We start from the raw sequence: 16,463 nt of genomic DNA, 5'->3' as shown, positions 1-16,463 counted from the left end.
AAGCAGGAGGGAGAAGGGTCCCTGAGGGGGGAGGGGGGAGGGAGAGGCAGTGTGATGTATGTGACTTTAAGTGTGGAATCTTATTGTTGTTGTTTAGTTGTTTAGTCATGTCCGACACTTCGTGACCCCATGGACCATAGCACGCCAGGCACTCCTGTCTTGCACTGCCTCCCGCAGTTTGGTCAAACTCATGTGCATAGCTTCGAGAACACTGTCCAACCATCTCGTCCTCTGTCGTCCCCTTCTCCTAGTGCCCTCCATCTTTCCCAACATCAGGGTGTTTTCCAGGGAGTCTTCTCTTCTCATGAGGTGGCCAAAGTATTGGAGCCTCAGCTTCACGATCTGTCCTTCCAGGGAGCACTCAGGGCTGATTTCCTTCAGAATGGAGAGGTTTGATCTTCTTGCAGTCCATGGGACTCTCAAGAGTCTCCTCCAGCACCATAATTCAAAAGCATCAATTCTTCGGCGATCAGCCTTCTTGATGGTCCAGCTCTCACTTCCATACATCACTACTGGGAAAACCATAGCTTTAACTATACGGACCTTTGTTGGCCTGGTGATGTCTCTGCTTTTTAAGATGCTGTCTAGGTTTGTCATTGCTTTTCTCCCAAGAAGCAGGCGTCTTTTAATTTCGTGACTGCTGTCACCATCTGCAGTGATCAAGGAGCCCAAGAAAGTAAAATCTCTCACTGCCTCCATTTCTTCCCCTTCTATTTGCCAGGAGGTGATGGGACCAGTGGCCATGATCTTGGTTTTTTTGATGTTGAGCTTCAGACCATATTTTGCGCTCTCCTCTTTCACCCTCATTAAAAGGTTCTTTAATTCCTCCTCGCTTTCTGGTGGAATCTTATTATGTGCACCTGAATCCTATTAGCTGGGATACAGGTATTTGAGTGGTAACCTGTTCCCCGCCCATTCATTCATCTTCTGCATTTCCTCCCTTTCCGGGTGATTCTTTAATAAACTACGACTGCAGTTTAGTAAAGACTGTTTAGCAGCGTTGCTTCCTCATTGCCGAAGTCCAGGGTTTCCCGGAGACATTGCAGGCAGGAAGAAAGTCCAGCAGCTCCCCTTCAGTCCAAGTTTCATCCTGAACCCAAAGGAGAAAATGCGGGGGGCACGACGCCTCTCTCTCTTAAGAGGAAGCAGGGCGGCAACACGCCTCTTCCTGGCTTCCAGGGAGGGTGGCAGGTGATGTGGTGCTGTCACATAAACGACCTCGGTCCAGTATACCTGAAGGAGCGTCTCCACCCCCATCGTTCTGCCCGGACACTGAGGTCCAGCGCCGAGGGCCTTCTGGCGGTTCCCTCGCTACGAGAAGCCAAGTTACAGGGAACCAGGCAGAGGGCCTTCTAGGTAGTGGCGCCCACCCTGTGGAATGCCCTCCCACCAGAGGTCAAAGAGAACAACAATTACCAGACCTTTAGAAGGCATCTCAAGGCAGCCCTGTTTAGGGAAGCTTTTAATGTTTGATGGATTTCTGTATTTTAATATTTTGTTGAAAGCCGCCCAGAGTGGCTGGGGGAACCCGGCCAGATGGGCGGGGTATAACTAATAAATTATTATTATTATATATTATTATTTGGACATTGTTGGGCAACCGTCCCGGAGTGGTCACAGAATCATAGAACTGCAGAGTCGGAAGGGACCTCAGGGGCCATTTAGTCCAACCCCCTGCAATGCAGGAATCCGAAGCACCTGCTTTTCATGCAGAACGCCCTAGGTCCAAACCCTAAAGCCACCCCCAGGTATACCTGAAAGAGAGACCTGCCTGAAACCCTTGGAGAACTGCTGCTGCTGCTGCTGCTGCCGGTCAGTGCAGACAATACTGAGCTATGTGGATCGAGGCTCCCCTGGCTCACAAGAAGGCAGTGTTCCTAGTGGTCAGAGCCATGAGCCAACTGCACCTGCAGGGAACCCTGTGTGCCACCCCTGTGCCACAGCTCCTTCCAAGCTCGAATCAACAGAAATCGGGGCATGGCATCCCCAGAGTTGTGGGGATGATTGTGAGTGCAGCAGCAGCGGGGGGACACAAGAGGAGCCTGCTGGATCAGGCCAATGGCCCATCTAGTCCAGCGTCCTGTTCTCACAGCAGCTGAAAAAATGCCCGTGGGAAACCTGCAAACAGGATTCGAACACAAAACCGTCACTCTTCCCTCCTGCAGCTTCCAGCAGCTGGTTCTCAGAAGCATTGCTGCCTCTGGCTGTGGAGGCACAGCAAAGCCCTCCCGGCTAGTAGATATCAATAGCCTTTTCCTCCTCCATTAATTTGTCCAATCCTCTTTTGACACCATCAGAGCTGGCCATCACTCAAGACAGACGGATGCCAACAAAGAAGTCCTTGTCAGGTGACCTGAGAGTTGGTTCAGGACCCTTGTTCCCTGCCCAAAGCTTGCAGTGAGATCTCCCTTTCGGGTCGACATCATAGAATCATAGAATCGTAGAGTTGGAAGAGACCACAAGGGTCATCCAGTCCAACCCCCTGCCAAGCAGGAAACACCATCAAAGCATTCCTGACATATGCCTGTCAAGCCTCTGCTTAAAGACCTCCAAAGAAGGAGACTCCACCACACTCCTTGGCAGCAAATTCCACTGTCGAACAGCTCTTACTGTCAGGAAGTTCTTCCTAATGTTTAGGTGGAATCTTCTTTCTTGTAGTTTGAATCCATTGCTCCATGTCCGCTTCTCTGGAGCAGCAGAAAACAACCTTTCACCCTCCTCTATATGACATCCTTTTATGTATTTGAACATGGCTATCATATCACCCCTTAACCTTCTCTTCTCCAGGCTAAACATACCCAGCTCCCTAAGCCGTTCCTCATAAGGCATCGTTTCCAGGCCTTTGACCATTTTGGTTGCCCTCTTCTGGACACGTTCCAGCTTGTCAGTCTCCTTCTTGAACTGTAGTGCCCAGAACTGGACACAGTACTCCAGGTGAGGTCTGACCAGAGCAGAATACAGTGGTACTATTACTTCCCTTGATCTAGATGCTATACTCCTATTGATGCAGCCCAGAATTGCATTGGCTTTTTTAGCTGCTGCATCACGCTGCTGACTCACACAGGAAAAGCCTCCGGTCCAGGTTCCTGTGTTTTCACAGCGGCGAAGCTAAATCTAGTTAGCCCATCGAGGAGAAGGAAAAATCAGCCAGCCTGATTTGCAAGAGCGATTAAATAGAGCCTAAATTTTGCCCAGGGTGCAGCTAATCCGTATTAAGTCATTCTGAAGGTCTGCAAATGGGGGGGGTTGGGGTGCCGAGATTTGGGGGTGGGGAATGTATGCATTCAGACACGCGCATCGAGATCCATGCTTGCTGGGTCAGGGAGTGGGCTGAGATAGGGGCACAGCTCAGAGCCGGCCGGATCCACCTCGCTCTGCTAAGAGATGGTCGGAGAGGGCCGCCCCCTCATCTCACCACGGCTGCTCCCCAAAACTGTTGGAAAGAAAGAGGGGGGAGACCGGACAACTCCTCTGGGTTGCAACAGAGCATCCTCCATTATGAAGGAAGGACCCAGCACAGAACCTCAGGAGCGGGAAGAGGAGACCATTGAGGGGCGAGGCACAGGGAGGGCAACACCGCAGGGTCGTTGTGGATATGACAAGCGTCAAAAGCAGGGAAGAGCTCAAAGGACAATGGCATTGCAAAGCAGGGGCAGGGCTGGCTGAACCACAATCCTAAAGCAGCTTTCCTCCACCTTGCGCCCTCCAGCTGTTTTAGGGATGTGGCCCCCATCAGCCCCAAATGGGGCTGATGGGGGCCACATCCCCAAAACAGCTGGAGGGCCCCAGGTGGAGGAAGGCCATCCCAGAGTCAGTGCAGGGCTGCTGTCTGTCATCCGAACCCCCGGAAAGCTTTGTAGAAACTGGTGCTCAGGTAAGGGGGGGCAGAGGGACGCTTTTCCGCTCTCCGGCCCAGCCTGCTTGGGAGAAGGCTCGTCTGTTGAAGAGGAGGCCTGCGCCCTCTGTCATTGCACTTGCTCCAAGTCCTTCTCTTCCTCACGGGGTCAAGGGCAGCTCAAACCTCTCGCTGGGCAGAGGAGTCGATGCGCCGGGAGGCTGGGCCAAGCTCCACTTTGCAGACGCGCTGGGCGAACTTGAGGGAGCAGATAGACTCGCCCACGTTCTTCTCCAGCGGAGAAATCTGCAGGGCAGAGAGGAAGGGTTGAATGTAAGGGCACAGGAAGAGCCTCCGGTCCAGGTTCCTGTGTTTTCACAGCGGCGAAGCTAAATCTCGTTAGCCCATCAAGGGGAAGGAAAACTCGGATCCTAAACCTACGTTGCCTTGTGGCTACCTTCACGTGCGAGAACGCCTTCGGAGTAAACCCAAGGAGAAATCTGTACCCACTGTCTTGCGTGAAGAAAAGGCTACAGGAGTAAACTCTACACCAGGCGTGTCCAACAGGTAGATCGTGATCTACCGGTAGATCACTGGATGTCTGTGGTAGATCACTGGTAGATCGCTGGCTCCCCCCAAAGAAGCTCAATAAGTTTTGTTTCTCCCCCAAAAAAAGCTCTACAACTTTTATCCGGAACCCCAAAAAACAGGGCTTTCCTTCCTTACAAAAGTTCAACAACTTTAACCAAAAAGGGGGTAGATTTTAACTTTGTGAGATTTAACTGCGAGATTTTAACTTTGTGAGTAGATCACAGTCTCTTGGGAGTTGGCCACCCCTGCTCTACACTAATCCAGAGTGGAGCCCCCAAGGCCTTTGAACGACACCTTGTACGTATTGCTCCTTCTGGCAACTCCTGCAGCCCAGCTGGTGCCAAATGTATTGCTCTGCTTTCCTTTGGACTCCCCCCCCCCCCCGAGCGAGGCTGAGAGGGAGGTCTTGTCGTCTGGGCAGCCCAGGACCTCCAGGCACACTGCCCAGGCCTGCGTCCCCAGGATGCTGCAAACACAGCAGAGACAATGTGGGTGACAGCAGTTTCAGCCACAGCAGGTGCTGCAACTGTCCAGACAGGATTCATGCACAAGCGCATCATTCTCCCCTCCCTTTGTTCCTGGCAACTGGCCTAGCTCCCTGTCAGAGACCAGGCTGAGGATTACAGCTCTGATGAGGAATGATGAGAGCCTCCCCCTCCCCCTCCTCCTGACCAGGATCCTGAAGCTGCCCAGGAGCAGTGGAGCAGTATAGATTTGGAACAGTGGTTTGTGGAGGGGCATGGTTCTGAAGACAAAAGTTGGGACGAACTGGGGGGGGGGTGAAAAGCAAAGTGAAGAAGAACAGGAAGAGAGAGAGAGAGCTAACAGCCTCTCTCGCTCGAATGTGTCCAGCCTATCAGTCCAAGGTCACGTAGAGCAGATAAGGGGGCTAGGTTGCGAGACCAGGTTGCAAGACGGAAGTGACAGGGGCGACTAGAAGGGAAGAGGGGGGGAAACCTTAATTGGGAACACCTTCATTCTGAGAATGGCTGCTTTGCTCTTTTGCTGTGATTTAAAGACTCTTTAACTGGTAAGCGACTTTTTTCGCTTTGCCATGCTTATCTATGGCAGGGGGGGGGGGAAGCCTATGGGATGTGATACATAAGTAGCAGTCAGTCAAATACAACATTTCTTGATTTCCTAGAGTGGACATGCAAGGGGATGTTTGGTCCAGCCAGTCGAAACTTCCTGTTTTCTCCTGGGCTGGAGCATCCTTCCTTTTGCATGTGACTAGAGTTGGGCGTGACCTTACCTGTCCAGGTAACAAAAAGGACAAGGCACGCAGCCATCTTTCTCCGCCTTTGGAGCAGCTTTTAGCTAGAGATGCTCTGTTGGCTTTCAGCCAGCGCAGGACACTGGGACTATCTCCATATGGGATAGACCCATATGTATACGGTATACTTTGTAACTAAGTCTGCCTTCCGGGATCCAACTGTGAACTGATGATGTGAGTAAACTGCTTTTATATACTTTACACAAGATTGTGGCATGTTTATTCTTTTAAGAGGGAAATAAGGGAACTTACCAGGAATCTGATATTAAGAGCCTTAAACAAGCCTGCAACCAGCTACCTGCTGTAGGTTTAAAAAGGGGAATGTAAAACTGCTAAGTTATAGAACTTGCAAGCACAAGTTAGGAAGGATATTAATAAACAATATATCCTCTCCTGCCTCCCTGAACATTCCCACAAAGGCGAGTCCCCAAAGCCTGACACTCCCTCTTGACCCCTATGAGAGCAGGATGCTGGCCTAGATCCAGTTGGTTTCTCTTCTGACTTCTTTGCCCTTCAGTGTGTGCCTGGCATGGCTCTTTGCCCACCTTGCCCTGCCCTGCCCTCTGCTCTCACCTGCACCATCATGATGGTCTTGCTGCCTTTGCCCAGAGAATCCTGCAGCAGGTAGGTGAGCTTGGAGTTGCGGAAAGGAACGTGCGCCTGCTTGGTGCGGAGGGCCTGGATCACCTCTCCCAAAGCCAGCAGGGACTTGTTGATGCTCTGAGCCTCCTTCAGGCGCTCTCCCTGCGCGCCAGACTTCCACACCCGCTCCGAGCCGGCCAGGTCCACCAGATTCAGCTTCCCTGCACAAGAGGAGGAGGAGGAGGACTCATTTGTTTGTTTCCTCTTTAACACATTCACAGGGTGAAATAAGACGTGGAAAGAGGGACAAATAGAAAAAGGGGAAAGAAGGGAAAAACGAAATAGCAGCCTCCATCTCTCCCCACATCCTTGCATCTCCCACCTTTGACAGGTGCCCTGCCCCACCCCAAGGAGCTCAGCAGCCGCTGACAGGGCAGGTTGATAGATACCTGTGACTTGTCTTGCCCAGCGATGGAAAGAGGACAAGATGCCGACAAAGGCGGACTGGCAGGTGAAACTACAAGGCTATGCAGAAATGGCTAGGTTGACTGGGAAAATCAGAAATCAGGAGGACCAAAACTTCAGTAGAGAATGGGACGAATATAGATTGTATTTGAAAGAACTCTGCAAACACTTGAAATCTTTGGCAGGCTTAGAATAACTCTTGCAATGTTATAAAGACTTTGGATACTTTGGGGGCCTGTAATTCAGATGAACTATAATATGCAGCTGATTAAAATATTTAAAGGACCCATGGAGGGGAGGAGGGAAGTCCTAAGATTCGGAGGAATCTTGTTTTATTTTTGTTAAGTATGTGGTTTATCTTGTAAAACCAATAAGAAATATTTCAAAAACAAACAAACAAACAAACCCAAAAAAGATACCTGTGACTTGGGTGCCACTGGCCAGCTCAGTGCCGGTGATGTTGACGGTGAGGAGGGCATGCGAGCGGGAGCTGCGTTCGTTCATGTTGGTGGCGTACGTGGCCCGATTCCGCTTGCCCAGCGAGAGCATCTGGGGAGGAGGCAAAAGGATGGAGAGCCACTTCAAGCAGAGAATTCATGTGGGAATGTTCAGGGTGGCAGGAGAGGATATATTGCTCATTAATATTCTTCCTAACTTGCGCTAGCAAGTTCTATAACTTAGCAGAGTTACATTCCCCTTTTACTTGCACAGCAGATAGCTGGTTGCAGTCTCGGATTGAATGGTAGGTTCCTGGTAAGTTCCCTTTGAATCCCTCTTAAAAGAATAAAGACACCACAATCTTATTCAAAGTCAATAAAAGAAGTTTACTCACATCAGTTCACAGTTGGATCCCTGAAGGCAGATTTAGTTACAAATATGTACATGTGGATCTAGCCCATTTGGGGGAATAATCCCAGTGCTCCTGCTAGCTTGAGAAGCTAGCAGAGCAGTCCTAGCTAAAAGCTGGTCAAACAAGGAAGGAAGTGAAAAAGAGGGAGGTGTGCTGCGTGACTCGTCCTTTTGTTACCTGGACAGGTAAGGCCACGCCCACCTCTGGTCACATGCAAAAGGAAGGATGCTCCAGCCAGGAGGAACAGGAAGTTTTGACTGGCTGGACCAAACATTCCGTTGCATGTCCTCTCTAGCATTACAAGGAATGTTGTACTTGACTGCCTCTCGTGGATCACATCCCACAATTAATTCACTGGGGCAAAACCCACTGGAAAAGTAAGGTTGCCCCCTGGAACACAGAAGGCTCCCCCTAGATGTTGCAGCCAGGATCGAAGGCAGTCTCCCTCTGGATGAGGCCTTGGTCTCCTCTAGGTAGAGCCCCACCCCTGGGCTCATGCTCAGCTTTGCCCCTTTACAGGTGCTCCCAACACTGATGTCCAGTCCAGCTACCTTTTTGATCTGGCGGAGGCTGTGCACCTCCACGCTGGTCAGTCCTGGCACGTGCAATTGGCCACTCCCATCCGGATTCAGCTTCACATCCAGTTTCTCTTGGGGTTCCCTGGCAAGGAGGTCCCTAGAAAGAGGGAGGAAGAAGAGGCACTAGCACAGTCCTCTCGCTAGGTCCTGACAGGCCTGGGGTGCCGCTGTCTGGTGAGAAAAGTCTTCTGCCAGGAGAAGATAGAGTGGGGTGGATTTCTTCATTTCTTACAGGGACAAATGCAAGGTGCTACACTCAGGCAGGAAGACCCAGAGGCAGGAAAATAGGATGGGGGCTACCTGGCTTGGCAGCAGTGCAAGCGTTACGTGAGCCAATAGTGTGATGCTGCAGCAAAAACGGCTAATGCTATTCTTGGCTGCCTCAACAGAGGTCGAGTGTCCAGATCAAGGGAAATAATAGTCCCACTCTCTTCTGCCTTGGTCAGACCACACCTAGAATATTGTGTCCAGTTCTGGGCGCCACAATTTAAGAAGGGTGTTGACAAGCTGGATCGTTGGCCTAGCATGGTGGTCCTCCTGTGGCGCAAAGGGTCAGTGAGTCTGGCTGTTAAGCAGAAGGTTGGCAGTTCAAGCCCACCCACGAGTGGCTGTGGGCAGAATTCCTGCATTGCAGGAGGTCAGACTAGAAGACCCTCAGTGTCCCTTCCAACTCTACATTATATGATTCTCCTTTTTGTTTAATCCCCACAACAACCCTGGGAGGTAGGCGAGGCTGAGAGAAGACAGTGACTGGCCCTGCCCCCAAGTCCAACCAGTGAGAGCTTCATGGCCAAATGGCGATTTGAACCTGGGTCTCTCCCAGATCCTAGTCCAACGCTCTAACCACTACACCGCGCTGCTTCTCTCTCAAGGGCAGGATCCGCATTCAGGGGCGCCTCTCACCTGATCACCTCGTTGTATATCTCCACCATGCTGAGGCTGACCGAATACTTCCAGGCGTCACGCTTGGCCTCCATCTCCTGGTAGAGGCCCTGCAGCGCCCGCTGGTTGATCCCGGGGTTGTCGGAAACACCCTGGAAGCAGAAAGACCCTGAGGGTCCCACCCGAAGCTCAGCATGCAGAAGGCCCCGGGTTCAAGTCCTGGCATCTCTGGGGTGTGTGTGTGTGCTGGGAATCTCCCCAGCCTGAAACTCCACTGCTGCCAGCCAGTGTGGGAAATACTGGATTAGATTGATCAGTGGTCCTACTCAGTACTGTGGTACCTTGGTTCTCAAATGCCTTGGTTCCCAACCACTGAAAACCCGCTAATAAGTGTTTCCAGGGCACCTGCACCAATCAGAAGCCACGCCTTGGTTTTCTAGCATTTTGGAAGTCAAGCGGGCTTCCGGAACGGATTAAGTTTGGTACTTTTGTTTTTGCTATTTATTTTGCATTTTTTGTTTTTGAGGCTTCTTTGATTAATTTGTTTTTGTGACTGTGTGGAACCCAGTTCAGCTCCTGAATGATGGATTGTGTGACTGCGGAAATGGATAAAAGCCCCCCATCCAAACAATGGCTATCATCAGTGCAGGTAAGGGAAAAATAATAATTTTTTATTTTTATCATCTACAATACTGTCATATTTACTTTATAGTACAGTGCATTGATTATTGCTTTCATTTTATGGATCAATGGTCTCATTAGATAGTAAAATTCATATTAAATTGCCGTTTTAGGGGTTGTTTTTAAAAGTCTGGAACGCATTAATCCATTTTGCATTACTTTCTATGGGAAAGCATGCCTTGGTTTTGGAACACTTTGGTTTTGGAATGGACTTCTGGAACAGATTAAGTTTGAGAACCAAGGGATCACTCTATATCTCCCAAGACGAAGAAGCAGCTAAAAAGAGGTTGTTGTTTTTTAAGGGAAGCAGTCACCCTTTGACTCCCCATTTGTCAATCTGTCACTCAAAGAAAGGACTCAAACTGTCACTCAAGAAAGGAGATTCCAATTAAACATTTGCAAGAACTTTCCAGCAGGCAGGAGGCAGAGCTGCTTGGCAGTGGGATGGACAACCTCAGAAGGTGGTGGACTCTCCTTCATGGGGAGTTGGGTTAAACCAAAGTTGGATGGCCACCTGCCAGGGATTCTTTGGCTGTGATCCCTGCACTTTGTGGGGTTGGACTAGATGACCCCCAGGGGTCCCTTCCAACTCCACAATTCTAGGATTGTAGGATTGTTGTAATGAGAACCTTGGAAACCCACTAAGGAGCTCCACATGTCTTCTGCCCAGCACCTGCCACAGACTGGCAACCCAAAAGGAGCGTGAGAAGATGGTGGCTTCATGAAGGCATGGGAGGGAGGGACAAGGCTTCTTGGGTGAGATCTGGACTGGGCAGCTGTCCCTCTTAGTGCCCCAGGATACGTGCCTCCGCCTAAGCACCAGGGCAAGGGCAAAACTCTCCCTCCAATGAGAACCTTCAACTTATCCTGCTGCACATTAAACCCAAGGTGAGAGGAGATAGGAGAGCCATCTTCACTTGGAAGGTGGAGCAAGCTCCTCCTCATCCTGGAGAGTAGTGACTAGTGGGGTGCCACAGGGTTCTGTCTTGGGCCCAGTCTTATTCAACATCTTTATCAATGACTTGGATGATGGGCTTGAGGGCATCCTGAGCAAGTTTGCAGATGACACCAAATTGGGAGCGGTGACTAATACCCCAGAGGACAGGATCACACATCAAAATGACCTTAACAGATTAGACAACTGGGCCAAAGCAAACAAGATGGATTTTAACAAGGAGAAATGTAAGGTACTACACTTGGGCAAAAATACAGGATGGGTGACACCTGGCTTGAGAGCAGTACATGTGAAAAGGATCTAGGAGTCTTGGTAGACCACAAACTTGACATGAGTCAGCAGTGTGATGCAGCAGCTCAAAAAGCCAATGCAATTCTGGGCTGCATCAAGAGGAGTATAGCATCTAGATCAAGGGAAGTAATAGTACCACTGTATTCTGCTCTGGTCAGACCTCACCTGGAGTACCGTGTCCAGTTCTGGGCACCACAGTTCAAGAAGGATACTGACAAGCTTGACCGTGTCCAGAGGAGGGCAACCAAAATGGTCAAAGGCCTGGAAACGATGCCTTATGAGGAACGGCTTAGGGAGCTGGGTATGTTTAGCCTGAAGAAGAGAAGGTTAAGGGGTGATATGATAGCCATGTTCAAATATATAAAAAGATGTCACATAGAGGAGGGTGAAAGGTTGTTTTCTGCTGCTCCAGAGAAGCGGACACGGAGCAATGGATTCAAACTACAAGAAAGAAGATTCCACCTAAACATTAGGAAGAACTTCCTGACAGTAAGAGCTGTTCGGCAGTGGAATTTGCTACCAAGGAGTGTGGTGGAGTCTCCTTCTTTGGAGGTCTTTAAGCAGAGGCTTGACAGGCATATGTCAAGAATGCTTTGATGGTGTTTCCTGCTTGGCAGGGGGTTGGACTGGATGGCCCTTGTGGTCTCTTCCAACTCTATGATTCTAGGATTCTAAGCTTGTTTACTCCTGCTCTGGAGGGTAGGACTCGAACCCATGGCTTCAAGTTACAAGAAAGGAGATTCCGACTCAACACCAGGAAGAACTTTCTGAGGGTTAGAGCTGTTAGACAGTGGAACAGTCTCCCTTGGGAGGGGGTGGACTCTCCTTCCTTGGAGGGTTCAGACAGAGATTGAATGGCCCCCTGTCAGGGATGCTTTAGCTGAGATCCCTGAATTGCAAGGGGTTGAACTGGATGACCCTTGGAGGTAATAATAATAATAATAATAATTAATAATAATAAATTTTATACCCTGCCCATCTGGCTGGGTTTCCCCAGCCACTCTGGGCCGCTCCCAACAGAATATTAAAAGCACGAAAAAACATCAAACATTAAAACAAAAGCCGCATTTCTGATTTAATCAGCAAAATCCAAGTGGTTCGCTTTACAGGCTGCATTTTACATGGTGGGGAGGTGTCATAGATGCCTCCTTCCTCACTGGGTCACTAGAACCTCCCTTGCACACTGAAAACTGACATTTCAAGGAGAAAAATTGAGCCTACCCCTCTCCTAACGCCCCCCATACACATGGATCCAATTTGCTCTTCTTCCACACTGGATACAAGCCTATAGCTACAGTCTAGCACTAATGTCCAGAAGAAGCATTATACTTGATTCTGCTGAAGTCATAAGGAGCCCCTCATCTTTGGGGAATTCCTCTCCGGGGGCAATTTGGTTTCAGCACTGCTATTTCTGCTATTTTAAAAAATAGAGAAGCTATTGGGGCAAACCATCTCCTTCCGAAGAGACCACAGAGACAGAACTTCTATGTGTGTCTATATCTGAAAGGAGATGCACAGCCAAACTCTACGGTTCTGTGGTTCCAGGAACATGCAGAAGTGCCCATCAACCCGCCAGGTGAATTAATTCAGGCGCATTCGGTGCAAGAAACCCCCTTGCTCGGGCGTGCCATGCACGTCGGTTGCATGTGCCCCAATTCCCCCGAAGTGGAGAAGGATTTGCGGGTGAGCAAGCTCCTACCTCCATGGTGTAGGTCTTGCCAGAGCCTGTCTGCCCGTAGGCAAAGATGCAGACGTTGTATCCATTCAGGCAGGCCATGACCAGCGGCTCGATCTCCAGAAAGACCTGCAGAGGGGGCAGAGAAGGAAGCCGGCAGAGTTGAACGAGGGGCGCCCAAGCCAAGCGCACAGGCACAGGCACACAGAAGCTGTGAGGCAGAGGGAAGGAGGTGCAGTGAGGGCCGGTGAGGATGTGAGCGGCGGGTCTGTCTGTGCCGGGGCGGAGCGAGGGAGTTTTACCTGCTGCTGTGGCAACCAGGAACTCGGGCTGACCAGCGGCTCCCTGGGAGGCACCTAGACATCGAGGGGTCACAAAGCAGCGACGGGAGGGTCAAGCTGTGTGCCAAACCAACAGAGCGCCTGGATCCCAGGAGAGAAAGCACCCCCTCTGACCTTGAAGACGATTCCCAGGCGTGCACACACAATGTCCTGTCCCAGAAGTGGCATCTGGGTGACGCAAGGCACTCCCAGGCCAACCGGGTGCTGTGCCACTTAATTCCCATTCCACGTTTCTAAGGAATCAGTCCACCCAGCCTTCGGAACTCCCTGCCTATTGACAGCAGGCAGGCCAGGGGCGTAGCAAGGGGGCGGTGGGGGCGGTCCGCACCGGGTGCCACCCTGGAGTAGAGTGCCACTTGGCGCCTCCCCCCCCCCCGCGAGCGAGCAGCCAGCCACCGCCCTGTAAAAAGCCTCGCTCAGCGGCTGGCTGCTCACTCACTTGCTTGGCTGGCACACGCTTTGCTTCTTCCTGCTCGGGAGGAGGCGAGGGGCGGGCCAGGGAGGCCCTCCCTGGCCTGCCCCTCACCTCTGCCCGAGCAGGAAGAAGCAAAGCGTGCGCCAAGCAGGTGAGCGAGCAAGCTGCGGAGAGAGGCTTTTTACAGGGTGGCAGGGCAATGGCGCCTCCCAAGCCGCCCCGTAAAAAACCTTGCTCCGCTGCTTGCTCGCGGTTTGCCAGCGGTGGCGCTGGAGCACCGTCACTGGCACCCCGCTCCATAGCATGCATGGGCTGCATTGCTCCGTAGTGTGCATGCGCAACAGTGCAGCGCATGTGCACTACAGAGTGGGGTGCCTTCAGCTGGGGCATTTCCCCACGTTCTGGTGTGTAATGAGAGAGGAAGGGAAACCTCCCGCTATCCACATTCTCCATGCCGCATAGAATTTTATAAAATTCTAGCTGAAAAATCCCACACGCTGCACGGGGGAGTCGTTTTCCCCACCACCACCTCATCATTTGGGTTGCTCTTTTCTGAAACCTTTTCAACATCCGTTTCGAGGCGAGGCAACCAGAACGGTGCAGAGCATTCGAAATGCTGTTTGACAGGGGGACGGACGACCTCAAAAGACAGTGGCGTCCCCTTCGTCAGAGGTCTGATGGCCACTTGCAGGGGATCCTTCAGCATGGCAGGGGGTTGGACTAAATGACACACACCCCCAGGTCCCTTCCAACTGGGCACTTCCAGGATTCCAACATAGCCCCCCCCTTCTGTGGCTGCCACTCAGCACCTGCTCACCACGCTCAACTGCAAAGGCCCCGAATCCTCACCCTCCACTGTGCCAAGTGACCGGTCTCCACGTGCCGCTTTCCGAGCCAGTGGGATGCTGAGATCCTCCTCGTTTTGAGGAGGGAGAGGAGGCGCACGGAGCATCAGACAGAGACACGCTCCGAGGGCAGGGGGTCCTCACCTCCTCCTGGGTGGCCTGCGGCAAGAAGACCTTGTCCAGCTTGAAGGTGCGCGCCTTGCCTTTGTAGGAGGCCGTGACGCAGCCGTCGTCTGCCGGGTCTGCAGCCACCGTGGTTCCCCCTTCCCCTCCCTGCTGCTCATCCTGGCTCAGCGGCTTCAGTCGGCACAAAACCCGGATGTTTCCTGCGGGGAAAGGTGGGGTGTTCAGGGAACAGTTGCACCATCGACATCACCACCCATTCGCTTGCATGCGCCTTCTTCCCCACCAAACCATGGCGATGGTGACAGCAGGCAGTTGCAGTTTTAAAAGTGCTGTCACGGGACAATCCATTCCCGGCCCAATCCATTCGCCATTGACCCACAGCTCAATTGCGGCTGCCTCAGGGGCGAAGCGTGCAGACGGAGTTGGCCGAGTGATTGGAGAGGGCCAGAACAGCTGCCTGGGATCCACTGGATCCATATTCAGAGAGCTTGTCTTTTTCCTTTTTTTTACCGTTACATCGCTTAGTAGCCTTGTTCTTTTTCAAAATAATAAATAAATTAGTTTTTCAGTTTAAAGTTTTACGGTCAATTATCCAACAACCAACATAAAAACAAGATTCCCAAGAATCCCCTCAATTTCTCTCCTCCCCTTTGTGAGTCCTTTTGTTAACCAGTTCCTCCTGCATCTTTTATAATAATCCAAATCTTTTACATCTCCATTATATCCAAAATTTACCATTAAACTACAAGTGTTATGCCAATCCTACTAATGATTTTAGCTGTTTGCAATGGTTTTTAAGATAAATGATAGATAGATAGATAGATAGATAGATAGATAGATAGATAGATAGATGATAGATAGATAGATAGATGATAGATAGATGATAGATGATAGATGATAGATGATAGATAGATAGATAGATGATAGATAGATAGATAGATAGATAGATAGATAGATAGATAGATAGATAGATAGATAGATAGATAGACAGACTGTGGCGTCTTTATTCTTTTAGGAGAGATTCAAGGGGGTCTTACCAGGAAAATATTAGGACACATTTCAATCTGGACGAGCCAGACTGAATTGCGAATTGTCTTAAGAAACTCACACGAGTTTTGAACTAGTTTCCTGCTGTGTAAAGGGGAATGTGATGCTTTTGAATGCCAGTTGCTGCGAACTGCAAGAGGGAGAGGGCTCTGATGCTTGGATCCTGCTTGCAGGTGACAATAGGATGCTAGATTAGGTAGCCCATTGGCTTGATCCAGCCGGCTCTTTCCTAATGGTCCCTTGCCTTTTCCCCACAGCCTCCACACGCTGGTTCCTCCCCTTCCCCCCTCCCCACCTGCCCACCCCCTGCGCCCTCCCCCACTCGCGGGCACCTTTCAGCTCCAGGAGTTGGTCGTGGTACTTCTTCCGCAGCTGCACTTCCCGCTGGCACCTCTCTTCCAGCAGGCGGTTGGCGTGAGACACTTCGCCAATGGCTGAGCACATCTGGGGGCGAGAGGAGGGAGGGTGGGATTTCGGTACCAGCGAGGCCAGCGCCACACGCCTGATCACAAAACCAGGAAGAACCAGTTGAGAGGGAATCTAACGTCTGAAGTGGGAAATGACTCCAGATAAGGTGCAAGGAGGGTTCCGCATGTACAGTAAAAGAAAAGGGTTGAGTCAGGGTTTCAAAGACTAAAGTTAGATGAGAGATGAGGGGGTGACAGAAGGGGGTTGAGGAGAGGATGAAAGTGCCAATATATATTTTGCCTGTATTTCTTGCCTATATAGTATTATAAGCACAAATGGCTCCATATACTTGACTGTAAAGGAAAGCAACACATTATACTGTATATTGAGTGGGGGGGGGGGTTATATATTTGTCCTAATGGAAAGTGCTTTTTAGACTCTTCAGACTCTGCCTGGTAGTGCATTTCTGAATAAACCAGTTGAGAATTTGGTGAAAGCCTCTGTTCTAGGACTCTCAAGGGGAATTTCTCCCACAGAGGCAGCTCCAGAGCTCTGTCTGGGCCTTGTCCTGTCTCCCTCCCATCCTCCTCCACCTTTTCACAGAAGCACAGAGCTGGAAGGGA

At 50.8% G+C, this 16,463-nt stretch overlaps 1 protein-coding gene across 1 annotated transcript in view; it reads right to left on the bottom strand.

Moving 5' to 3' along the window:
• Positions 1-3,773: 3,773 nt before the first annotated feature.
• Positions 3,774-16,463, bottom strand: part of KIFC2 (kinesin family member C2) — a 35,579-nt gene continuing 22,889 nt past the window's right edge. The window contains exons 12-19 of the mRNA XM_035124613.3: positions 15,765-15,876; positions 14,404-14,585; positions 12,683-12,787; positions 9,078-9,208; positions 8,148-8,271; positions 7,166-7,295; positions 6,273-6,502; positions 3,774-4,141 (exon numbers count right to left, since the gene is read on the bottom strand). Coding sequence (XP_034980504.3) covers positions 4,016-4,141; positions 6,273-6,502; positions 7,166-7,295; positions 8,148-8,271; positions 9,078-9,208; positions 12,683-12,787; positions 14,404-14,585; positions 15,765-15,876 — 1,140 coding nt within the window. The 3' untranslated portion in view covers positions 3,774-4,015. The remainder of the gene's footprint in view (positions 4,142-6,272; positions 6,503-7,165; positions 7,296-8,147; positions 8,272-9,077; positions 9,209-12,682; positions 12,788-14,403; positions 14,586-15,764; positions 15,877-16,463) is intronic.

Source organism: Zootoca vivipara, chromosome 8 (assembly GCF_965207765.1).
Source record: "Zootoca vivipara chromosome 8, rZooViv2.hap1.1, whole genome shotgun sequence".
In the NCBI taxonomy this organism is placed as follows: Eukaryota; Metazoa; Chordata; class Lepidosauria; order Squamata; family Lacertidae; genus Zootoca; species Zootoca vivipara.
Note: the sequence above shows the minus strand (reverse complement) of the source record. Positions and strands in the feature narration are given on the sequence as shown.